This window comes from Tyto alba, unplaced genomic scaffold, assembly GCF_018691265.1.
Source record: "Tyto alba isolate M040663 unplaced genomic scaffold, T.alba_DEE_v4.0 Super-Scaffold_39, whole genome shotgun sequence".
Taxonomy (NCBI): Eukaryota; Metazoa; Chordata; class Aves; order Strigiformes; family Tytonidae; genus Tyto; species Tyto alba.
The window spans coordinates 2939825-2964959 of record NW_024881314.1 but is presented as its reverse complement, the minus strand read 5'-3'; the positions used below and the strand labels follow the sequence as shown (position 1 = coordinate 2964959).

At 42.9% G+C, this 25135-nt stretch overlaps 1 protein-coding gene across 2 annotated transcripts; it reads right to left on the bottom strand.

Moving 5' to 3' along the window:
- Positions 1 to 394: 394 nt before the first annotated feature.
- On the bottom strand, positions 395 to 24514 carry LOC104359123 (ATP-binding cassette sub-family A member 10). 2 transcript variants are annotated; one of them, XM_042802553.1, is made up of 39 exons: positions 24315 to 24512; positions 22030 to 22139; positions 21434 to 21644; positions 20847 to 21005; positions 20491 to 20591; positions 19434 to 19660; positions 18965 to 19103; positions 18401 to 18586; positions 17156 to 17303; positions 16461 to 16632; positions 15825 to 15883; positions 15296 to 15406; positions 15028 to 15203; positions 14535 to 14654; positions 14031 to 14169; positions 13791 to 13881; positions 13319 to 13458; positions 12581 to 12700; positions 12214 to 12409; positions 11303 to 11469; positions 10432 to 10556; positions 9938 to 10075; positions 9283 to 9396; positions 8826 to 8996; positions 8349 to 8459; positions 7579 to 7707; positions 6688 to 6756; positions 6146 to 6237; positions 5594 to 5714; positions 5123 to 5240; positions 4598 to 4689; positions 4025 to 4203; positions 3354 to 3429; positions 2991 to 3085; positions 2416 to 2535; positions 2063 to 2203; positions 1709 to 1788; positions 1573 to 1628; positions 395 to 983 (listed from the first exon to the last, which is right to left on the bottom strand). In XM_042802553.1, exons 2-39 carry the CDS (start codon positions 22129 to 22131, stop codon positions 885 to 887), a joined length of 4890 nt encoding a protein of 1629 aa, XP_042658487.1. In that variant the 5' UTR covers positions 22132 to 22139; positions 24315 to 24512; the 3' UTR covers positions 395 to 884. The 2 variants fall into 2 exon arrangements, with proteins under 2 accessions (XP_042658487.1, XP_042658488.1); XM_042802554.1 differs by lacking the exon at positions 1573 to 1628 and having other exon boundaries at positions 24315 to 24514.
- Between the last annotated feature and the right edge of the window lie 621 nt (positions 24515 to 25135).

Genomic DNA, 25135 nt, shown 5'->3' with positions numbered 1-25135 from the left:
AAATCTACCCTTTTTTAGTTTAAAACCATTCTCTCTTGTCCTATCGCAACAGGCCCTGCTAAAAAGTTTGTTGCCATCTTTCTTATAAGCCCTCTTTAAGTACTGAAGGGCGGCAATAAGGCCTCCCCGGAGGTTTCTCTTCTCCAGGCTGAACAACTCAGGCTGGTTTCCAGAGGGAGGAGTGACAACCATTCACCCCAGCATCAAGGGAGGGCAGGGATGAACGCTCTTGCCAAGCCACGCTGCTGGGGATAGTAAACATGAGGGGCTACAACTGCCTGGCCAGCAGCCCTGCACCCTCTGCAGCCACCTCCATCCCCAGGGAAGGAGTTTGAGGTGCTCAGCTGTTTCTGATGGTCCACAGCAATAATGACATATGAGGGTGTAACCGCAGTTTCTATAGAGACATTTATTGGAAGGGTATAAAAATAGAGTGCAAATTTCAATAAGATGTATTTAAACACATCGTAGGCAAAGAGTTCCACACGTTGGTGGGAGGGGAGCCCGGAAGGCTGGCAGTGTGTGCAGATTCCCTGATGCACCCAGATCCACTGAGCAAAGCAGAGCCTCGATCCCCAGAGATGGGTTATGACTCTTCTTTCTGCAAACTTTTCTGTCCCTCAGCCTCACGCTGCTCTCACCAGTGCAGACACTATTTCATCAACCAGCCATTGGAAATGCAGCTTGGGGTAGGGTTCATTGTAGACACCTGCAGAGTCCAGGAGAAATGTCTTCAGCATCGGAGAGGAGCCTTCAGCCGATGCTTGCTGGAAAGGCAGAGCTTGTTCCTCCTCTTTTGGTACGCTGATAATGGTAGTAAATATGTGCAGTATCGCACAAGTTAGGATAATACTGAGTAATGTGTAAATGAGCATCTTAGATCTTTAACAGTCCTCCTGCTGAAGTTGTTTCCATTCGAAAGTCCCATCCAAAGTCAGATCAAAGTTATCCTTTTCCTGCTCTCGGGAGAGTTCCAAAAACACCTGAAATGGGAAAGATAAAACTGATGATTTCTCCAACTTTCACTAGACACTGTGATGCTCCTTTACAGGAGATACAACTCTGCAACCCCTCTGAGAGGTATGTGAAGTAGCTTTATGTAGGGAGCACGTACACAGTAGAGGAGAATCCTGTGCTCTCTGGTATAATCTGCTGAGAGGCATCGGGTTTACCTACCAAGAGTAGGCTTTACCCACCAATGGATGGCCATAAAAATTCCTCACCTTGACCACCAGCCTTGTACAAGCAGCAGTAACCTGCTGCTTCAGGAGCAGCCACAGAGCCTGGGCACCTACCAAGGGCATCCATCCCTTGGATGTGCTGCATGACTGTCTTGACTGAACGGAGACAGGCAGCAACACTTTGCCCAGGTTTGTTCCCACCATGCTAAATCTCAACAGTGATGAAAACCAGCCCATTTTTCACCACTTTCCCAGTAAAGGAGCCCTCTCCCACCACCCCCAAGCAGTTTTTTGGCGGCGCAGCCTTCTGCTGCTGCACCGGCCCAGGTCTCACTGCGGCTTTTGCTCCTGCTTATGCCTTTACAGAACGTCTAGCCTTGAAACCACCTGCCTGAGCCAAAGTATTCAAAGAGAAGCTGTACTCCTCGAGGTTGAAGTTCCGTTTGGCTGTGGAGAAATGGAAGGAGAGTCGAAAATTAGCAGTCTGTGTTCCACCTTTTCAAAAAGTCAACTTGTTTTGCTCTTACCTTCCTCTAGCTTGGAGAAGGACTGAGACAGGGGCAGTGCATCTTCCATTGGGATCTTGTAGACTAGCAAAGAGGGGAACCTTGAAGAAAAAGAAGAAAAGGCAAGTCTTGCTCTGTATTGAGATTCTGGGATCTAAACTTTATGTCACGCTATGAGCTGGATGTGTGGACGTTTTGCTGCAGGGATCACAGCAGGGTTGGATGTGCTGACATCAGCAAATCAAATCCCCAAACAGGGACTCTGAGTTGTTCAACCCTCTCCAACTGAGATCCTGTGTCTGGCCATCACACTGGGTACATTTTTAGGGATGAGGTAGTGTTGAAACCACTATTCATCTCTTATTTTATAGTTACCTTTCCTGACGGGCTGCACTTGGGAAAATCCTCAAAATCTCAGCATGGAGAAGATCAGTGTGCTCTGGATCCTTGACCTTAATTTCCAGTAGATAGCCCTTGCCAAACTTGTTCTTCAGGTACTGAATGGACCCAATGCATCTGCAGGGAGGGAGGAAAAAAAGAGAGACGTCAGCGTGAAACCCTTGGTGCCCCACCATCTGCTCCTTCCCAAATTGCACTGGTGAAATCACGAGGAGCACTTCCTAAAGCCCGTGGTGGTGGGCCCAGGTAGGTGAGGCTGGAGGAGAAGTCTCTGTTGCTGCGTGGGCTGTTTCCCAGCTCAGCCCCATGCCGGCCGAAGTGCCGCCCACCGTAGCTGCCCCGACACCAGGATGGCCACGCGGTCGCACACCGCCTCCGCCTCCTCCATGTAGTGCGTCGTCAGGATGGCTCCTGTCTCCTTGGTTCTCAGGGTGGCACGAATCATTTTCCTGAGGACCAGAGATGGGGAAAAAAAAGCTAGCACTCCCTAGGAATATCAGACACTTTTTCTTATACCATTTTCCCTCCAAATGCCTCTCCCCTAAAACAAGTGTAAAAATTGTACGTACAGCAACTTTAGACCGATATGCACATGGTAATACTTTGAAATAATGACAAAAAAGATGGTTTTGACTCCAGTCCCTTTATGAATCCCTCCAGATCCCATACATGACTGACCTAAAGTTTGCAACGAGGATGAAGGTAAAATATTTGTTCTCTCTCCTTGCTTGTGCTTTAGGTAGAGAAAATCAGGAGAATGGAGCTTCTGGGAAAACCACCGACACATAATGAACAGCACTAACCGCGGACGGGGTAAACCACTCTTTGCTTAGCCTTAGGCATCTACTCTTGTCTTCCAACCCCTTCACCACCGTGGTGGCACAGTGCCTGAGGTCCTACTCACCAGACACAGCACTGCCCGTTGGGGTCCATGCCAGTTGATGGCTCATCCAGGAGCAGGACCGGCGGGTTGCCCAGCATGCACATCGCGAAGCACAGCTGTGACAGGGAAAGGGGTTCGAGTCAAATCTCTGGCAGTCCCTGGCACTATGTCTGCGGAGAGCTGCGGACAGCATCGCTTCAGTTGTGGGAATCAAGGTTCTGACGTGGCTTTGGAAAAGGCTGGTTTCCACCACCCCACCACGGGAAACAACACGGTGCTCTCCTGGGTAGCTCAGAGCACAGGTAGGTCCCTCCACTCACAGAGAGGATTTTTGATTTGTGTTATGAGCATTGCAGTGCTCGGTATAGGTAAGACAAAACACACCTTTCTGGTTATCCCAGCAGATAATTTTCTGTTTTTTTTTTTCAAATAGTCTTGCAGCTGAAGAGCGTTCACTATTCTGTGGGGAAAGGGAACAAGTGAAAAAAGAACACGCATTTGTTATTCCCAACTTGATACTCTCATCAAGGATTCCCAAAATGATAAGAAAAAGGAACCTTTTTCCCCTTGCTCTTGATTGCTTGTTTTCATTAAACATTTATTGTGTTATTAAAATGTAAGTGAATATTTGAAGCAAACTGTACTGAACAAGCCACAAGCTCTTTTCTAAGCCTATCATTAATGTCAATGGAATTATAAATCCATTCTGCCTTGCCAGTGTCAGCTGAGCAGGCAGTACTTAAGCACCCTTTCTTGTAGTGCCAAGCTCTAACATCAGAGATTTTAGAAATGCTTCCTAAAGATAACATATTTAAAAGGACATTAGTGGTAAATTCATCCACACTAAATGCACTTAGGCAAATCGGAGATTTTCTTAACCCACTCACTTAATCATGACATTTAGTGCAAAATCACTTTTGCAGTTCCATTTCCTGAGTTCTTCTCAAGGTTGCCTCTGGCTCACCGTGAATTTTGACTTGCTGGTCCTCTCCCCATGCCCGAGGACTAGAGGATAAAACATCGACCAACCCCCTGGAAACACCCTCCATCCTTACCGGTTGACCACAGCAGCTGTATCCTCCTTGCACACCCCTTTCACGGCCGCGTAGACCCGCAGGTGCTGGTGCACGGTGAGGTCTGGCCAGAGCGGGTCCTCCTGCGGGCAGTAGCCCAGGAAGGCGGGCGCGTGGTCCTGGAGGTGGGAGGTTGCTTCATCTCCCCTCTTCATCAGCACCTGCACAACCAGGCTGATGGGTTGGCTCTCACATGGCCTTGCCCAGATGCAAGGGTTTGGTTCAGGGGAAGGCTATGGGCTTCACTGGGTTTTGGGTGAGGGAACCCGAAGAACGAGGGAGTGATTTTGTAACCCTCATTTACATGGTTTCTAAATATGAACATGGCTAATTGGGGTAGATGCAACTGCTTGTCAGACTTAGAAGTTAAGAAGTTAAGCTTAGAAGGTCACAATATTTTTTCCTAATACATTATTTAATTTAATAGCAAAATTAATTAATTTAAAACCTTGATCAGTGCTCATGCTTTAAAAGAAATTATAGCGTAACATAGGGGCAAAGTTTGCACTTCCACATTTATCACGAACCTATCCCTTTTCTCCAGACACTTCCTACCTGCCCAGCAGTCAGTGTTGTATTTCCAGTAATCATTTTGATAGCTGTGCTTTTACCAGCTCCATTGGGCCCCAGAAGTCCTAATACTTCTCCTGGAATCAATACATATGATTTCTTAGTAATATTCCCCATTCAACAAATATATCAGGCACAGTCCCACAAAAAAAAGAAAAACTATAAAAGAGAGCATGCTCAAATCAAAGACCGTATAAAATTAAACATTTTGACTGTAACTGATGCTGTGAGTCTAAGCATCACTCCCACGTCTCTCAGAAGCGACTGCTGAAGTTGGTCCTGGAGAGAGGGGGCTACATTATTTTAGTTAACAAAGAGTCAAAGGTAACTAATAGGATGCATCCACATCCCACTGTTCAATAACACATCAACCACAGACTAAGCATGCCTTAACCACAGAGCAAACAGATTTGACCTTTATGTCCTTGCTCAGATAACTGAGAATCTGTAGAGAATTAACTCTCTGGGTATGGTCCAAAATAGGTCTAAGAGAACAGTTCCAGTTTTCACCTTTTTTAACACAGAAGGAAACATTTCTGGTGGCCATTTTCTTCTTCTTCTTAAAGACTGAACCAGCTTGCTTTATTTTATATTCCTTGCACAGATTGCTGACAATAATGACTGATTTCTGAAAGCAAGGAGGAAGAAGAAAGATTAGCCTATTATATTGGATAACATTAATCCTTCAGTAATATTTTTCTATTAAAAAAGGCAGAAAACCTTCTAAAGATTTTTCAGTTTGTTTTATAGTTCCCTGGGAATATGAGGTACAACAGGACGCTTTATTGTCCACGTTCCTCTTAACAGCTTTCTTCTCTGTCCTGAGGGGACCCACAGTGTACGTTTGGGAGTTCAATTTTCCAGTGAGGATAATACAACCAGAGCACTGGCCTGCACTTACTGATATTTGGTGGTTTGTCTTTTAACAGTGGACTTCTTACTGGTATAAAATAAAATGAGAAGGACGACACTTATTTGTACCTCTTCCTGACTTGGAGCTGCTATGGCATTTCTCACTGCTGCTCTTTCAGCTTTAACATCTTCATCTTCCTCTTCGAGCTCCTCAGGGTGCTGGTGGCTGTTTTCTCTTCTTGGGCAAATCCTACAAACCCACCAGATTCGTCTTAGCATTTTGTTCTTTACCCTTGTTCTCCACCAAAGCATTTTGGATAGTCCAAGAATGAATATCCCTCTGGTTCAATGTTCCTTCAGGTTTTTAATTATTTTTTATTATTTTTTTAATATTTATAATGTTTCTGTGTTGTACAAAGAACCAAGCTGGTGCATCCACACAGCACAGGCAACACCGTGTGGAGGTACTAACAAACTTGAGAGCTGTTTTATATGATCATAGCATAGTAATATTCAGGCGACTATTTTAGTAATAAAAAATCACCAGTATAAAAAAAAAATATTTTAAAATAGGGACACAAAGGCAATGATATCTGATCAAAATGTTGTCTTCAAGGAAAAACAATGTGGTAGGAGTTTAGATTTCTCATGTGCCTGTGGTGCATATATGTTTATACAAACCTAAATATTGGATCCTTTCTCAGAACTGTTCTTCCATATTTTAGCTCCAAATATCGAAGAAGAAAAATGAAACCCACAGAATGGATATAAGGCTGAAAAAAAGAGGTTGCCACATTAACAGCCTTGCCTTCTATCCTACTACGGCTGAAACTGAGAAGATGGTGGCAGTGTTATAAAATATGTGGGTGGAAAACACAGTATGAGAAAATAAAATCTGCTAACACCTAAACTCAGGGTAAACCTGAAGGCTGTGAACTCTACTATCACTTACCAATATTGCTGAATACACCAATGGTAGAAGAAAAACACAATCCATAAAATAACAGGGAAGCATTAAGTGACCTGGGCTTATTTCATTTTCCCTTCACTGTTTCAAAGGAGTGAGGTTGTTTTTGCACAGAGGGGTAATCTGTCAGCAGACCCACCAAAATCATCCTTCCGCATGGAATGAGCTCAGGGTTCTTGCCTGCTTCCTCGTAACTGAGGATGGGGTTTAGGAGACACACATTCCTAAATAAAAACAATCTTAAATGTTTTCTTACCGCAAAGACAGCTATTAGTACATCATTCCCTGGAGTCACACCAAGTACCTCAAAGTCTTCTATAAAAATCTGTAAGAGTTAAAAAACAAAACAAAACAAAACAAAACACAATGAAGACCTGTAGTTCTTTGGTATAATGCTGACTAATTTTGGTAGAGTTGAAAGCTAACAACAAATACTTTGAAAATATACAAAAGCTTCTGATTTACCCAAAATATTCACCATACAGATGAAGAAATATAGACGTTTGGCTTTGGGCATTCCACTCCTATACCAGAAAGTGTCGTGGCACTCAGCACATATATCTCTGTCCTTCTGGGGGTAATGGCCTAATACAGGGAAACATCTGGTCTCCTCTGCTTTGTGGTCCAGCAGAGAAGAGGTGGAGGTAGCGTGGGACAGGACAGAGGAGGAGTCTCTTCTGGACTTTGCTCCTCAGTCATTTTTGGCTCATAAATGGTCTTGCATGTAGCTGGAAGGTTTTGTTAAATTCTTAGCTGACTTTCCACAACCACCCTCAGCTGACATGGAATAAAGCGCCTTGTGAGCATTCTTAATTCTCACTCAGTTTCCATGCAAAGTCAAATGTGTAACTTCAAGTTTTCTCTTACAATTGCCCAAGTCAAGTTGCCCGACTCCGCATGGAAAGAATTAAGAGGGCTTACCCAATCCACAGTCACAGCTCAATTGCACGAGAAGTAGCCCCTAGCCATAACAAACAGCTGGAAAAATTAGATCTGATCTGAAATGGTCATCTAATGATGTGCTCTAGCCATTTGGAAAGTCCCCCTCATAAGAGGAAACTAATAGAACTTCCCAGACTTTGCTCACAAGGACACATAGTTTTGTTTTACGGTGAGGTGCCTCTCCTCACCCAGTGCCACCGCTTACCTGGTGGCAGCTGATCGTTACACCCAGCAGTGGATACACAGGAATCAGGAGAGAAACAACACAGAGGGAAACTGTAGTGTCGACTGAGACATCCAGGACTCTGCTGATGATAAAAGAAACAAAGCATACCTAAAAATAAAACAATAATGTAACTTAGCTCATGGAAAGGGTTATGCTCCTCACTGGTTTTAAAAATTGTGTGGGTCTACCTTTTCAATTCCCTGTCAAGTTACTAAAAATGGACAAGAAATACAAATATCAGAAACAGTGAGGGTTCAGGAGGTCCTCAGCTGTCTCTGCCTGCAGATAGGCTGATGGTTTGGGTCAGCTGGGGAAACTTCTTCCCAGACACTGGGCTGCTTCAGGCAGAAGAATGAAGCATGGGATCCCACCCCGTTCTTGCCCATCCTGGTTCATGCCAAATAACCCATCTCCTCCCTGGTCAGTTTTAGGATATCTGCATCTAACCCGATGGCTCATGTCTGAACACCTTCTCTTGAATGTGAGGTGTCGAACAGAGTGATAAATAACTATTTTACTTCTGTTTCTGCACCAGATCAGTGTAGGATACAAGTGTGTCTCCATGCCACAGCAGGATTATGGGAAGAGAACATGGTGACACAAATTTAATATAGAATTGACTGCTATAAAACATATGTCCGTATTTATGTTCTACATCTATACTTGGTGTTTTGATCTCTAGTTCATCCTTAAGATCTCAAAATACACTTCTGTAAACCCTGCAGCACATTATTTAGCCATATTCTTACCACTATCAGGATAAAAGACCAAAAATCACAGTTCCATCCTTTGCGAAAGATGAAGGAGATCAAGTAGATGAAGAGAACAATAGAAATTCCATAGCCAAAAGTACCCGTGATCTACAGAAAAAAAGGGCTTTCATTGGAGAAAGCTGAGTGATCTAAAGAACCAGAAACCTCTATATAGCAATCTGTTTCAGTGTAAACAATCATACATTAAAATCAGGGCATTCAGAAATTACCACAATTTTTACTGCTAAGTGTAAAGGAGTATATCAAAGCAAGATTTACTGCCTTTTATTTCCAGCTGGGGAAACCCAAATGATGGGAGGTGAAACAAGGAGAAGGTCAGAAAGCATCTGGGGACCCAGAGGTGGATGTGCCAGCATTGTCTGCACCCGCAGTGTCTCAGCTACACCTACACGTGCTCAAAATATTACCCCAATCCCTCCCTAGTGAACCAGCAATCACAAGAATGGGACGTACCAGTAAGAAGAGGCTGTAGAAGCCTCCGGAAATTTTGTTGCTCATTGCGAACTGAAGCCCGAACATCGAGAAGAGAAGGAGCCAGCACAGTGGGATGTCCACCAGTGCCTGGCCGCACCAGTACGCCGAGGGAAAGAGCCCCGAGATCCGTAGCTGGTCACAAGCTCCCAACTGGGAAGGCACAATGTAAAGGGCAGTTTAATGTTGGTGACTGGTTGGCCAACTGCATCCAAGGGAATGGCTCCAGGAAATAAAAAGCTAACAAAAAGCTGTTACCATTTCCATGCTGGGATAAAATTCCGCCTCTTTTTTAGCATTTTGTGCTGTCTGCGAAGCTGCTCATGGCAATCCAGAGAAAAAAAGCCTCAAGCTGCCCATCATATTCAAACATCCTTGTGGCATTGCAGTTGTAAACCCTTCTGCCCACCCCAAATCTTCTCCATTTTGAGAAATTTACCTTGTAATCCTGCATGTAGCCCATTGCAAAGTGAGGAGGAAACCCAGGGAATAACAACAGCATGTAAGTGAGGTAAAAAGAAAGAAAATAATCCCAGAATTGTGCATCATTTATCTGAAAACAGAAGAACAAAGAATTTGTAGAAAATATCCACAATGTAATGGTTAGATGCCACAATTCATCTTACTGCGTTTCTCATGAAGTACAGGGCAGTATGAACACAAAGTAGGATCTGAAACTAAATATTGGCAGGAGGAAGTTTTTCCCCAAACCATTGAGCTGCAAAGTGCTTGCCACTGGTGAGGAGAGATGAGTGGTGCAGGTCCCACTCCATCCCAGACTTGTGGTAAGCTGTCTCTGCTGTCATTTACGGGCCACAGCTTGAATAACATGATGTAGAGAATGAGGAATATCCTGAAAAAACCCTCCCAGCCACCCTCTTCGTTCAGCAACCCTCAAGACCTGCAAGTGAAAAATTACCTTCAGTTTTCCTGAAGTCAAATGTGATGGTTCCAGAGCCACCACTGAGGAAGGTAAGTGTATAGGTACAAACAGCCCCATGTGGCTTCCCATTAAAATCTGATGACATACTGAGACTTTAAGAAGATTTAAAAACTATTTTCTGACACCTTCTGGCTGCCAGGCTCTGACTTACGGAGAAAAAGGGATGGCTCCAGATCCGAATGTGCACGGTGGAATTGAGGGCTCTCAACAAAGTGTTGCTGATGACGTTCACAAGCACTGGGAAGCAGTTGATGGCCTCCATGTGGCATAACACAGTGAACCTGTAGCTCTTCAGAGAGCAAGAAAACAGGATGAAAACTCTCAGCTTTTGTCATCTGCAGAGAAGCAGTAGAAAAGCAGCATACCATGAGAATCCAGGCCTGAAATAATTTTGCTTATGCCTTGTTTGCTAAAAATCAAAGTATGAGGTATTGGAAGGCAGTATAACTGTGCTACAAAAATGTAAAGTTTGAGGTGGAAGATGAGGGAGATAAGGTCGTCTCTAGCATGTAGTTTACTGGTTAAAATACCTTCAAATATTTGAACCTGTGGGCCTTATTCGATAGGACCACCCACAGACAGTGCATCTTGCTTAATTTTTCAATTGTTGGGAAGGAACGGGAGGAGGAGAACAAAAATCCTCACCTGGCCTTTGCGAGACACTTTTATAGCCCCATTGTGTTTTAGCTCCTCTGTGATATTTTCCTCACTTATTTCTACTGTGAGATCTTGGCTCTCAAGCATGTGGATGAAGTCTTCAATGCCTGTGCCTGATGTGAAAGCCAAAAGCAGAGGAATCATAATACTGAACAACAAAAGAGTCTTTGATGGTTTGGATTTTTTTAAAAATCCATGACCATCAAACAAAAACAGAGAAAGTCTAATAACTGTAGATATCAGACAGCACATATGTGGTGGATCATCACACATTAATTTTTGTGAAGTTAATGGATATCAGTCTCATTGACTGAATTTTCACATTGTCTTTTTTTTTTTTTTTTTTGTTCTGCTTTTGCTGAATTGCTACAAAATGTGTTCTCCTTTGTGATGGTCTGATGAAACCAACAGTATCATACTGTGGACAAATAACATAAAATAGCATCCACTCATAGGAATGTAGAAGGTAAAATCCTGGAAGTAGACCATTAATTTGATCCAGCATTAGTGAGCCCTTACTGGAGTATGGTACCTGGTTTGAGAATCCCACATTCTGAAAACACAGAAATTGTTTGGATAGAGGTTTGGTTTTGGGGCAGGGAAAGAACTGAGTCCCTTTTAATCTCATCTGCTGTGATATCCCCTTTCACAGCATTGCATCAGGATCTGACCAGCTGCTGAAACCAAAGTGGGTTTCATTCACAACCCTTTAAAAACAACAGTGCTCACGCTCTTCTGTCACGCAAACCTTCATCACCCCTTAGAACCCCTACAGCCATCTGCTCTTTCACTTATTTTCCTTTACAACAGCAAGAAGCCCCAGAACAGAAAATGATGAGGAAAGGCTCCATCCCCTCACCCGTGTTGTTGTGGACCAGGAGGCTGGTCGTCTCCAAGTGAGCCCTCTTCCCCAGGGGCAAGAAGTACCGTGCAGACGAGAGCTCCCAAGCACTCACGCTCTGCCAGGCAGCAACCAGGGACAGTTGCAAAACCAGAGGAAGCAGAAAAACCATATAGAGCAGCAAACTACATTAAGAAAGAGATGAATAAACACTCTGAAAACAGGTATTCAGCAGAACTCATTTGTGTATTGGAATGGTATACTATATGCAGGTTACCCAACGCTCTTCCTGTTAAAAATGTTTGGCAATTTTATTCTCAGAAGTCTCGAACCTTGATCATTTACAAACGTCCTCAAAATTTAGCAGGGAGAGGACCTCAGATCTGGAGTGCCCTAATTCCTAGGGCCATGAAATGCCTTTCTGACTTCCTTAAGATATAAGTTTTTTATAAACCAGCATCTCCCTTATGTTTCTTGTGCCCCACCAGGAAATGCCAGTTTGAAGACCAATGTGACCAAATGAGTTCAGACACTAACAAAGTGAGAGAAGTTTTAAAAAAATTAAAGAGGAAATCTGAAAGCAGTATTTTTCTCTCCTCTCTCTGTATACACTAGTTTATTTTAAAACTTCCTCCTCCATCTAAAATTAAAGTGTTTCTAAATGACTCTTCAGAAAGAAAATGGGTTTCCCTTGCATAAATCGCCCTGTATAGAAATGAAAATGCACAAAAAGGAGACTTTATATTACTGGCACTGGAAATTAGGAAGCTTTCCTCTCCTCTGAGTGCAGATTACCAAGATCATTCATAGCCAAGACCTGATATCAGTTAATCCAAACACTCATTGAAACAGGGGTGTGAAAACTGTCCCCCCCTGCTGTGACCGTATCCAGTTCCAGATCTGCAAGAGACAATCACTTTGGTACTTACATTGACCGCAGGTTTTTCACCGAACTCTTAAGCTTTAAGAAGTGCACCAGTGCCATGGCAGAGACCTGCTGCCTCCAGAGAGCCAAGCCACTGACTGTTGCCTTCCCCGTGCCAGAGAGCAGCAGGGAGCCCAACTCCATCTCATCGGGGCATCGCGGTCCTGCTTCTGCCCACTCCTCCCCAAGGACGTGCTCATCTGCAGAGAGTTTTCCATGTGCACATTTATGTCTGAGACCAACTTCTACGTTGTAATGTGTGAAAAATTAAGAGCTGCCTAGTCATCAACTGTTGGAGGCATGCCCAGGGGTTATTGCAAAGCAGCCGCTCTCTTTGGCTGCGGATTGTATATTTGGAGCCATGATTGTACCTTCTCGATCCACTGTGGCTTCTCCCTCCAGTCTCAGGAAGACATCCTCCAGGGTTGTCATGCTCACTCCATAATTGATAATTCCTTGGTCAGAGCAGCTGTCGAGGCCACTGAACAGGTCTGCAGGACAGAGATAATACAATTGCCTTCAAGGTTTCAAACGTGAGCATATATCTCCAGACCAGACTTCGGTTCAACTGAGTCAACCTGACTGGAGCATCCCCAGTGACAGGGAAAAGGCTAAAGCAGTGAGCTGCCACGATGCAAAGGGTCTGGAGGAACACAAAACTACCAGATCCATAGCTCATTTAAGATGTTTTTCTACGCAGCACCAGCACTTCAGACCATGCACCCTCTGAGGCAGCAGGGCTGTGGGACCATCACACGGAGTGTGGTGGACACGGTGCGCGAGGGTCTGCCTGGTGCCACTGCAGGTGTGGAGCTGTACCAGTTGTACGGCATTTTCTCTTTCAACAGAAAGAAAAATAAACTCTCAGGGACACACATAGCCCAGTTTAGCCTGATAGGTTTTACATTACAAACAGCAGAAAAGCATTTGTTGTACATTTTGATCTTAAATGTATGGATGCTAAAACTGTGGGGAGAAAACCAAAATGCAAAAGTTCTATTGTCCTTATGTGACTCCTGTAGAAAATCTCCCTCTTCATTTCTCTATCCCCACATCTGTGATTTTTTTTATCTCTATGGACAATCCTCAATTATTTTAATATACGTTACCTGGGAATTTATTCACGTTTTCTAATGGCAGTTTATATCTCAGCTCATATTGACTGTGTCCTGAGAATATGACGTTGGGGATGTACCGTTTAACCAGAGATGTCATGTTCTCTAAGTCACAAGAGTCACTGACATGGATCCTGTTCAGTTGAAAAGAAACAGATGCTTAGTTTTGAAAAAATAAAAAAAAAAAAATAAAAAAAAACCAAACAAAACCCAAACAAACCACCAAACCCAAACAAACAACAACCACTATTATATTTGCTAAGATGCATAAAAATAAGACTAGCATACTTTATCCATTCCTTACTCTGGAGTAAAGTGCCGCTTAAGTTAATTTAACTAAATATTCATTCAGTCAATTTTCTTGTTTTGATGACATCTGCTCTAAAATTTCCCCCTTACAGTTATTCTGGTGGCTCCTTGTACATGCATGTTCCCAGACAGCAGTTGCTGGGGCTGAAGTAGATACCTTAAATGATAGCCAATCCCCCATTTCTTCTTCAAGAACAGAGAAGAACCGACACACTTCAGCTTCCCATGCGAGATAAAAGCCTTGCGGTCTAAAGAAAGAGAAAAATAAAGGAATTTAAACTGTAGAGCAGTCATTCAAAACTGGTTTTGCAACTGAACTTCACGCAGGCTTTCTGCTTCAGGGTTATACTGAAGAGATGCTACAGGTTGAGATGCTACAGGTTGAGCCTGTGCTTACCGGCGAGGATGTCAGCCTCGTCCATGAACTGGGTGCTGAAGAGGATCACCCGTCCAGCTCTGTGCTCCTTGAGGAGGCTCCACACCCGGTGCCTGGAAAGAGGGTCCAACCCAGCCGTTGGCTCATCCAGCAACAAGACCTGTGGAAAGGATGAAATCAGACATTCCTCATTCCCAGAGCAATTGCGCATCTTTTGGGTTTGGTGTTCCCCTGAAAGCCTCAGGTCCTGAAGGCAAGAGTCCCTGGACACCTTCTATATAAAGGCACTTATTCCAGGAGCTGTGAAGAGGTCAGGGAACTATCAATCTGCTTTCAAACTAGACTAGCAAGATAGGTTATGAATTTAATGAAATTAAATTATTGAATTTATCAATTTTAATAACTATGAGTGCTTTAAAGAGGTCTAAAATCATGCATGAACTCATAGCCAAGTACATGTGTAAGATTTTAGTTATGTTGGACCTGAATATTCCCTATATTACAGAGCCGTGCTTGCTGCTTTACCTGGGGGTTTCCAAGCATGGCTATTCCAATGGATAACTTCCGTTTTTGCCCACCACTCAGTTTCTCAGCTTGAGTGTCTTGAATGTTACTGATATCCAGCAGTTCCAAAACGTTTTGCACCTAGAACAGCACAAAGATGTTCTGTCTGAGCACCAGCTGTCCTTTGTTAGCCATGAAGGAGCTCTGGCTGGGACTGAAGGCACAGTTTCTAAGAGCATGTACTGAGGTCTGCCACCACTGACAACCCACTACAGGGGCTGCTACGTCCCCTCATCTCTTTGGGTTGAGCAGAGGGATCACTGTGGTTGCATCAAGCCCACAAGCTTGTCTACTAACCTGGTCAAAGCTCAACACCAGCTCTGATTTTCAGAAGACACAGCCAGGTGGACTCTTTGAGCTTCCCAGTGCAAAAGGAGCCTTTACTGAAACGTGGGGTCTGCCTGCAGCCTCACGCTGCTGCGCAGTGATGTTTTCCAGGGGAACACACACTCACCTCTTGCTCTACCTCTTTGGACTTGATGCCCTTGATTTCTGCAAAAGTTTTCAAGTTTTCTTTCACCGTTAAGACTTCAAACTGTATGTTGAACTGTGGGCAAATGCCAATCATCTCTCTAATCTCTTCCCTATCTCCTATTTCAGAGAGTTTGTAGTTGTATATGGTTGCAGAGCCTGCTTGCAGGAATAAACATAATGAGGTGGAACGAACCGGTCTTTACAGCTTTTGTATCAAGCCCACCCCATCTCACCATTTGCCATCCTACCTTCAGAAGGCAAAGTGAGTCCACTGAGCACGTTTAACAGCGTTGTCTTTCCAGCCCCACTGTGGCCAAGTAAGGCAGTGATTTGACCTTCGTAAATATTTAAAGACAAACCTAAAATGAAAACAAAAAACAAGTTTGAGAAGAAATGAGGTTTGACTTGCCTCTAACTCATTGTTGAAGGCAAGACAAGTCAAGAAATATAGGAACTAAGTATCAATAATTAGCCAAAAGTGCACTAAGCAATGTGGTGCAAAGTTCTGCAAAACTTTAACTAAAGGCATAGGAAGCTGCTCTGTATTTAACAGAAAAGATATAAATACAATAGGAAAAAAAAAATCTTTCTTCTCTTTACTCTTATTAAAAATGGAAAATCAGTAAAAACTGAATAAAATAGTAATCAGTCACACCAATTAATATTTTACATAAATTTTCAAGTAATGCAAATATTGTTTTATTTCTTTGACTGACTGAAATGTTTGCACAACTGTTTTTCTCCTCTTAACAGGAATCAATATCACAGCTTTCATACCTCTTAAAGCTTCTGTCTTCTTGTCCTTCTTTTTATATGCTTTTTTAATATTTTTGAGTCTAAAAGGAAGGTAAGAGGGATATTATTTCAGGATTCCTGTAAATACACTTCCCTGGTGCTCTTTTTCATTTTTATGGACCTCTATTTAAAATGATAGCAATGGCATGAAAATAATAGGTCCTGGGAAGCGACCCTGAGATTCGGCAGGGTTTGGCGTGCTCTATACACAGGCAGGAGTATCACTACCTGGCACTCAATACTGGAGCTCCAAGCCTTGCGAAGTCAAGCCCATTGCAGCAGATGGCTGTTTTGCAATGGGCTGCCCCCCGCATTCTCCTTGTTGTCCCTAATGGACATTTAACAAAGTCCGCAGCAAAAAAAAACCTGCTATTTTTAAAAATCTGAACTTATCTGCATTTCACCACTAATGATCAGTCTGAATTATATATTTATCTCATCTGCATTTTATCTCTCACTTCTCTTTGTGAAACAAAATGTTTTGCAGGAGCCTTACGAACACAAAAACTGTCTGGATAAGTCAAACCAAAGCTGATGGCAGAAGCAGTGATCTGCGGGAGCGTTATACCCAAGCTACCCAACTCAAAAAACATGAACAGCAATTCCTTCTCTCTTAACCTGATGGCCTCCTTTCCCATGAATTCTGAGGGCACCGGCTCTACGTCATCACCAAGGAGCTCCTCAGGACTCGCTGCTGTTCTGGGCATCTCCCTGGCGGAGCCTCTCCTGCTCCGCACCCAGTACGAGAGCTTCAGGCAGAAAAGAGGGGGATCTGGGATGCCGTATTTGCCTGACAGGAAAGCAAAGAAGATCACCCGTCATTAAGCAAAGCCACAACCAAGACACCATCCTAGACCATTTAGGAGGTTCTAAATAAGTACTTGGCTGCCTCAAAATTGGTACTTTGTGCAGTAAAGAGAAGAAGTTTGGAGCTGGGGTAGACAAGACAAGAAGTTTGGCTTCAGGGCTATATCTAATGAATTCAATATTTTATTTAATGAATTCAAATATTGTCCCAGACACTTTTACATCCCATTACACTATTTTCTCATAAACAGTTCAAGAGCAGTATATTTAGAAATAAAAAAACCATTAAATACTTTGTTGCCTTTGATTTGGGAATTACCAGTGTGTGCCAGGTGCAGAAAAGCCACTCAGTGATATAATACATTTTTTTTTTAGTCCAAAACCTATTTTGGTTGACTCAGAGAATGGAGCAGCCCATCATTTCCTTGAGGAGCTATTACATGCAATCTGTATAAATCAAAAGTATAAAAGAAGAAAGTATGATCTTAAGCATAAATCACACCTACCTGGCAGAACTTTGTCGAAATACATAGCTAACAGCATGTACAAGACTGAGTCAAAGACCAGCATAATGTAAGTAGAAAATAAAAAGTATGATTCCTCCATAAGGTTAGAAAAAGAGAAACCCAATCCATATTTTTCTAAGTGGAAAACCTGAAATAAAGGTCAAAGAAGAATAATTTTCAGGCTGGAAAACTATGCACATGCCATCAAACCATGGATGCAACTGACTTTGTTAACCCAGAAATCATCTGCAGCGCCAACCAATTTTTCATCCTTTCTTTCTAGTGAGGAAGGGAAATAAATTTACTCCATGCAGAGATCTTCTGTTTTCTTTCCTAATTTTCCAGAACAATCCAGAAGTAGCAGAAAAGATCACAGTTTTATAGAGAATCATTCAAGAAACATATTGGCACCCTTGACGTGACAGAGTCACGACGAAAACAGTATAATTTTGCATAGCAATTGATTTAACCATATGGTAAATTAGCAGTGAACTCAGTTTCTTTTTCTGCTGGTGCAGAAATCTCCTCTCCCAGGCAGATTTTTTTTATATATATCAGGAAATCAAATATTAAATAACTGGAGCTAGAAAGCATCACTTAGAGCTAAGGAGTTATGACTGATGGAAAACTGGGAAACTGCACAGAATTATCCAAAGCGGGGATGGAGGAAAGTTGACTGCAACAGAAAACTCAAATTATGATTACACGGCCTCTGTTGCCAGGAAGAGTCGCTGTAGTGAGAGGGGAATGACCGGGTGGTGAAGAGCTGATGTCCCCGAGCCCGCTGCCGGCTGCCTGGGCCTGGCCCCGGCGGATAATGGAGCTGTTGTGTGCAGCAATGGGCTCGCCGGGGCTTCCTCGGGTTCACGCGGACGCTACAGAAGTGCACAACGGCAGATTATTTGTGATGAGGGCTGTGGTTTTCTTTGCATTCATTATCTTTTCAAACAGGAAATAGGATAGGGGCATTGGAGCGCCTCTCTGCTGCCTAACAGCAGCTCAGCTGGCATGGACGTTTCAAAACAGGACGTGGATGTGAATGGGAAGTAACCTGAAGATTTTACAGATGTGGAAAAGCTGGTCTTTTGAAATGAGGACTACGACTCCCTATGCCTTTCTCTATCAGTGAAGTACAGCAGGATCTTTTATCACCACTGTCTGTGACAAAAAGTACTCTGTCCCACTGAGAGGGCCACGGGCAGAAAACTACTAAGGAGGTTCAGCTGCAGAGAACATGCCCCATACCTTTGCAATGCCAGCATTAAATGCAAAAGGACAGAAGAGCCCGAGAAACCACTTCAATGGATCTGGAAGATTTTCTATCAGCACTACGAGGCTCACACATCCGAAGAGAAAGGTGATGAGGAACCCCATGGAACCGGCGAGTTTGGAGGTCCTTAAGAGGGAGCAGAGCATGAAAACCAGGTGGATCTGTAAGAACAGAAGTTTCCTTCAGTCACTGAAGGAAATAAATATCTTTAACAGTAACACCGCCCTTTGCCAGGCAAACAGATCACTGGTGAGCTGGGTCCATGCAATAAAATACATGAAAGCTTTTTGAGAGTTTCAAAATAGCTGAGAGTTTCAAATCAGGTCTTTTGTAGCCAACCTACTGCCTGTCAGACCTCCAGCCTGCAATTCAAATCACTGCTGCTGAGTCAGAGAATCCGCTCAGCTATTTCAATTAGTATGACCATGCAAAGGATACAATCCTGAGCACTGTGAAAAAAGCTCTGGAGTAACCTTTAGCCTCATTGTCATAGTAATACGTCATATGGTGAGAAAATTTGGCTTTAAAACCTGACTTACACATGCTAGGCCGTACAGGAAAAACAGCAGTAAGACCGCAGGGAAGCTGCTGAGGTAGAAAGCCTCATGCACCACGAGAGCTGTCATCAGGCAGGAGAGGACCATCACATAAATAGCATAGAGCAGACTCCAGGAGAGCCTGAGGATGAAAAGGTGGAATTACACTTCTGTTTAACTAAGAACTGTTGTTACAACTTCATCTGCACGGCAGAACCATTTTAAATTAAAATACCAATTATTCCCCAAGGTCAATTCTTTTATACTCTATGCAGAACAGATAACATGACCCACTTTAGGAGGAAACACCTAAGGAAGAAGAATATGCAGCTGCCACGCTCAAGCCTTCTGGTTTGTCCTTAGAGTACTGGGGAAAACTTGTGAACTCATTTCACTTACTAGCTCATTGCACAAATGCCCAAGAGCATACTGATTTTTGGCAAACAGATACTCTAGTTAAAAAAGAACTCACCAAAATGCAATATCCTGCAGCCCCATTGTCTTCATCAATACTTTGAGCTTCTTCTTTTCTCTTACAACATTCATGGATAAGAAATACATGAACGGAGAGAAACACATCACGACAGTAATCATGAAATAACCATACTCTAATGTAATCGAGAAGATGACACTCCGTGACTTCATACGGACACCAGCAATTGATTTCATTTCTCCCCAGACAGAATGATTTGCCACCACCTAAAGGAATTCAAGGTCAACATCTTAGTATTTAACTATTTTCTACAGTGAGGCATATTTATATAGGAACTTTCTGATTCATCAGTCCTAGATTTTTTTTTTTTTTTTTTTTTGATGCAACTCTATAGAAAACATCAACAAGTAATGCAATAAAGCCCTATGGGAAGGGCTCATCTCACTCACTATTGTGTCTGCAACTCTTATAGACACCCTCACTTTTCTATTGAGAGAGATAAATCTTTCAGCACCCATCCAGAGGTACGGATCCAGACACACAAATGACTCATGATCCCCAAGATCCTGTTTCTCTCCCCAGGCATGAAAGCAGCCTGGGCAGCTGGAGGTGCACAGCCAGGAGGAATGACCCTGACCCTGGTATACTTTTGAGGAATAATTTGGAAAGACAAGAAATGACAGACATGCCTACTTTGAAACCAAGTCATCTAGCAGATATGCATACTAGAAAGATCCCAGTCTCCTGCAAGAACTGCCTTTTCCTTGGTATCTGAGAAATACTATAAATAAAATAAAGGTATCACACTTGGTGGCTAGCCTTTAAGAGAAATAGTCATTCTGAAGAAAAAAGAAAGTTAGTACAAATCTCCAAAATTAAATTGGAAGCAGTCTTTTTCTGCAGGAACTGCCAAGTGCATTCAAGTTCTCACTGTCACTGCCAGTAATACTCAGATGGCTGAGTATTTTAAAATATTTGTTTTTCTGCAAAATTTTCTGACAAGCACATCCCTTGCTATTGCCACAGAACAATTTGTCTTTTCTGGACCAAGTTTAAAATAACAGGAGACCTACATCAGCTCATAAATTCAATTTACCTCTATAATAGCAGCATCGATGCTGGACTGCAGGGACAGGAAGCCTTTGTACCAATACCTTGGGCTGTCACAGTAGTGCGATGAGAAATTGTAACAGTTATCTGCAAGGGTGAGAGGTTAAGGGCATCACAGGTAAGAGCAGTGAAACGTAATTGGTTTTCACTAAAAAGCAGATAATAAGCATGCATATGCACTATGGGAAATTCTTCAAATAGACAGTGGCCCACTGACAAAAAAAAAAAAAAATCAAAAATTAACAATTTATTAAATCCCTTAACATATATGGATTATTTCAAAAAAGTGATGCCTATCCATACCAGACAATCACCCACCCATAGATTCTCATTTTGTATTACCTATATATCCAAAGTTTTCATTTGGAATAGCCACATTCTCAGAAGGAAACCTTAGGTAATAGGAGAAGTTGTCCTTAAATACAACCCCTATAATTTCTTTATTTGAAATCCAGGCTTCTTCCAGGGCTCTCTCATTGTCCAGCGCCTCTAATTTTATACCTGTAGTGTGTAAGAAAAATATTGCAATGAGTTTCAGTAGGTCTAGAAATGTGTGCACAGGCACTGGTTGTATATTCTTCTTTTTTGGCATTGCAACTCTTCCTTTCCTGTTCCCTGCACTGGACAGGGTGGCACCTTTAAATACTTCACGCTTTACCAGTTGAGAAGTCTATCTCAAAAGAATGAACCCAGGGGTCTTACCAAGGTTATCTACATAGTGAATATCAGGTAAGGTAGAGCTTTACAGTTCGGAAGCACACTCTGGTCTCACTAGTAATTTAAATACTAGAGAAAAAATATTTTTGAGAATGGAGGATTTGGGATAAATTTTGTCTACTGTCCAAAGATGCTGGAGAACCACTAAACCACAATACATGTAGAATAGGTTAAATAATGACAAAGCCAAATATTTAAAAAGCAAAACATACCTGTCATTACAGAGTTCAGGGCCACTTTATTCATTATCTGCCTTGTGGTCACAGTGATGGGTGTAAAAGCGATGGTGACCCCAGTGGCGTCATAGGCAGGATCATCTAACTGCCCGAGGTAGCTGTAAGGCACTTCGGGGTAGCGGATGTTCATCATGAATATGCACGTTATGAACGTCAGCGGCAGAAAGAGCAGAGACAGCATCCACTCCTAGGGAAGGGGGAGAGCAGAGAAGGGAGTTTAATAATACAACAGGGTACGAGCATATTCTCTGTGGGATTAAAATATAAACAAGAGGCACTCAGTCACACCAGCTTCTTAGATGCTGGCTAGCTAACAAGGTCTCTGCATCGTGCCTGTCACCTCAGTAAATTACTCTGCTCAAAGAGCCCATCTGCGCTCTCATATGTCACATAAAAGACAGAAGTATTATCAGTCAAAAAAGTAGAGTCTCAAAGTGTTTGTTACCAGCCAGGCTTTTCAGAAGTACTTTAACTCTTAACTTTACAAAAAGAAATCGGTGTATAGGGGCAGGCAGGGATTGGACAGTCTCAATGGTTAGCTACTCACATTTTTATTTTTTTTTTTAGCTTACCTGAAAGCCCTGCATTTTCATCCTCCACTTGATAAGTACATTTTTCCATAAGAGAATTTTAGTTTGCTGGAATACACTCATATTTCTCTGAAGTGTCTTCATCTTTGAACCTACAGTTTTTTAAAAAAATTACTTTCAAATACAACAAAAGCTACAACAGCAGTGAGGGATTTTATTTGCACGGTCTTTGCATGTGCACAGTGATACTTTCCTTCCCTTTTTACTGTAAGAGAGAGAGCTGAAGGAACCCAGACCTTGTGCGCTGAGCACAAGCCAGCCCTGCGGCACAGCTTCTTTCAGAGGGACCAGGAGACCTCGCTGTCCTCCACATACTCCCAACCCTCGCAGCTCAACGGTAAGACACTGATTATAACCAGAATTTCACACTTCTGTGCTGTAGCATGGTAAGGCTGGGAGGAGTTATTTATGAAATAAAAAATGGCAGATCAGACTACATGACCTAATTGGCTTGGGTGGCTTTAATATCCAAGAAATGACAACAATATGGTCAATTAAAACCACCAAATTTTTTTTTTGCATGTAATTTTAACATGTTATAGGCTTCACACCAAGAAGTGTTGAGCAGCTCCTGGCTGCGGTGGGAGCTGAGCTCATACAGAAAACAGCGTCTATTGAAGACGACTCAGAGCTACAAGAGAACAAATTCTTGGAAGTGTGTCTGGAGAGCTGTTGTTGTCAGGGTTATTAATGAAAAACAAGGGAGAAACAGGTAGACACGAGCATGCACTGGTGTGTTACTGCAAAAGATGTGGCAGCATCCTTAAAAAGACGTGGTCAAAGCAAAACAAGGATTTGTTGCCTGGATTAATGCTGGTGGCAGAAACTTAAAGAAGTAGGGATAAAGCTCTCTGCCAGAGTAAGTTTTGCAGATGAGCTATGTCCATATTAACCATCAGTAAAATAATTATGAGCAAAAGTACCCAAACGTGAAAGAGCTACACTCACATAGCCAAACTGCTCTTCTGTCACATACATAGCTAAAATATGCTTTCAAACAAGATCTTGATCTTCAATAAGTGAAGTCTCGGGTAGAAATATCAGAGCACTTATAGACCTAATCCTTTCAAACCTTCCTGTCATACGGAAGGAGGTTTTACGTTGTCCTGTTCCCTTTGGGGGATGGCACCTCACAGTGCTGACAGGCAAGACAGAGTTTATCTTCTTCCAAATATTTATATTCAGCCCACAGGAGAGGCATGTCTCTGCTGTAACAAGGCAGCAGGCACTGAAATGCTGGAAAAGCTGCTACAAGAAATGATCTTCCCCAGGTATGTGCTGCAAACACACGCGCTGGCATGGGCCGTCGGGAGGATGGGGCAGGAACATTGTCTAAGTGTCAGAAATCTGCTATTTTGCCATCACTCTGAATAGATTTCTCTCTTACAGATGATCTCACTAAATCCAGGCGTATACAAACTTAAATTTAGCCCGTGCTAATGATCTCTAGATCTCCTTGAGGAAACTGTGAAAGGAAACTTGCAAGCGCTTGGTCGCTCTTTCACCTAACAGAAGCAAGGTGTAAGACGGTGTGTCACCTGTATGCATCTCCACAGCTGAAATGGGATTTTGTCACAGCTAAAGCAGGTTTCCAGTTTGTCCTTCATTTTAATAGTCACATAGAGTAACCCCGACAAGCTGACACACCCCTGGACTTTCAGCTTCACACTCAGGAGATCCTGGGAGGGATGGAGAGCTGCGCCAGGTACCCATCACAGATGTCCCATCTGTCCCCCCTCCTCATTACCCCACAGTGCTGCCTGACCCCCAACAGCGCTGCTGCAAAATTTGGGCAGTAGAGGGAAATGTGGCAGAACTGATTTCCTTGCTCCTTCACTATTTCTGGGGGAAGTTTTAAGAGCATAAGATGGACAGAAGACTTTTAAAATTCAACCTTTATCTTACATTGAATGTTGGGGGGAAAATCTGTTCCTCATGTGTGCTGGATTACTTACAATACTGAGCTGAGCCGAACCTATTGCATTCTTTTAGTACAGAGAAAAACTGGAAATAGACCTCTGCGGTAAACTGAGCTCAATTTGTGTGTTATTTTGTATCAAAGTTAAGTTAAAAAGACTTTATTGCCTTTAAACAGTTACTAAGCTTAATCACAAGATGAACTCAGCCTGTTAGAAAGATGGCCAGTGTCCCACCTACACATTCGTATTCTCACCCAGTATTAGTAATGGTGTTACTAATTACTGGATGCTTTCATACCTTCTAAATAACATTTTTTATTTGCTTTAAGAAGAATGTTTAAGCCTTACCTTAGCGGGCAGGTTTGAAAGGAATCCAGAGCCTGTTGTCTGCAGCGTTGCTGTAAAAGTGGAGATGCTGAGCCTCCCTGGGATGAACTTGCTGGTTGTCCCAGCGACTCTCAGTGCTCCTTTGTCCACGCACTCGTTTTTTCACTCAGACACTTCTGCCAAAAGGCATTCCTCACACCATCACTTTGCTTTTCCCTGGGTTCCTCCCCCCTTCCTCCTTGGCAGATCTTCAGATTTATTTATGTTATAAAAAGCAAACAGAGCATATTGCTGTTGAGTTGCTGGAGCAGATTCTCTGAAAAGTTACTCAGAAAATTCTTGAGTCTTGGCCAAGAGAGGAAAAATGAGCCCAACAACAAACCACACAAAAATCCTTTCTCTGGCAAACTCCATTATGTTTCTCGGTGCAGCAAGAGAGGCTGAAGTCAACAGCAGTACCATGGCACACTGCTGTGGGTGGAGAAGCAAACGGTGACCCTTGTTTATGACAAAGGTTGTGTTTGCAAACTGTTTTAGTGCCACCAGCCCCAGTGCAGGAAGAGCAGTGAAGCTCTTCCATGGAGGAGCTGAATCTGCTTCCCTTTGCTCTGCCTACAGGGAAAAAAGTCACCCCTTGGATTTAAACAACATTCAGATGTTTCAGAGCTAGGCAGACTCCAGAGGCATAATAAATTAGGAAACAGAATGAAGTTTAGACCTGTCCCCAGTACATCTCCTAGGTGCACAAACCTTCTCCTCCACTTTCAGCCCCTCCTCACAAAGGGAAAAACAACACCTTAGGTGGAGAAGTGGATACACCAGGTCTCAGTCAGTGAATCTCA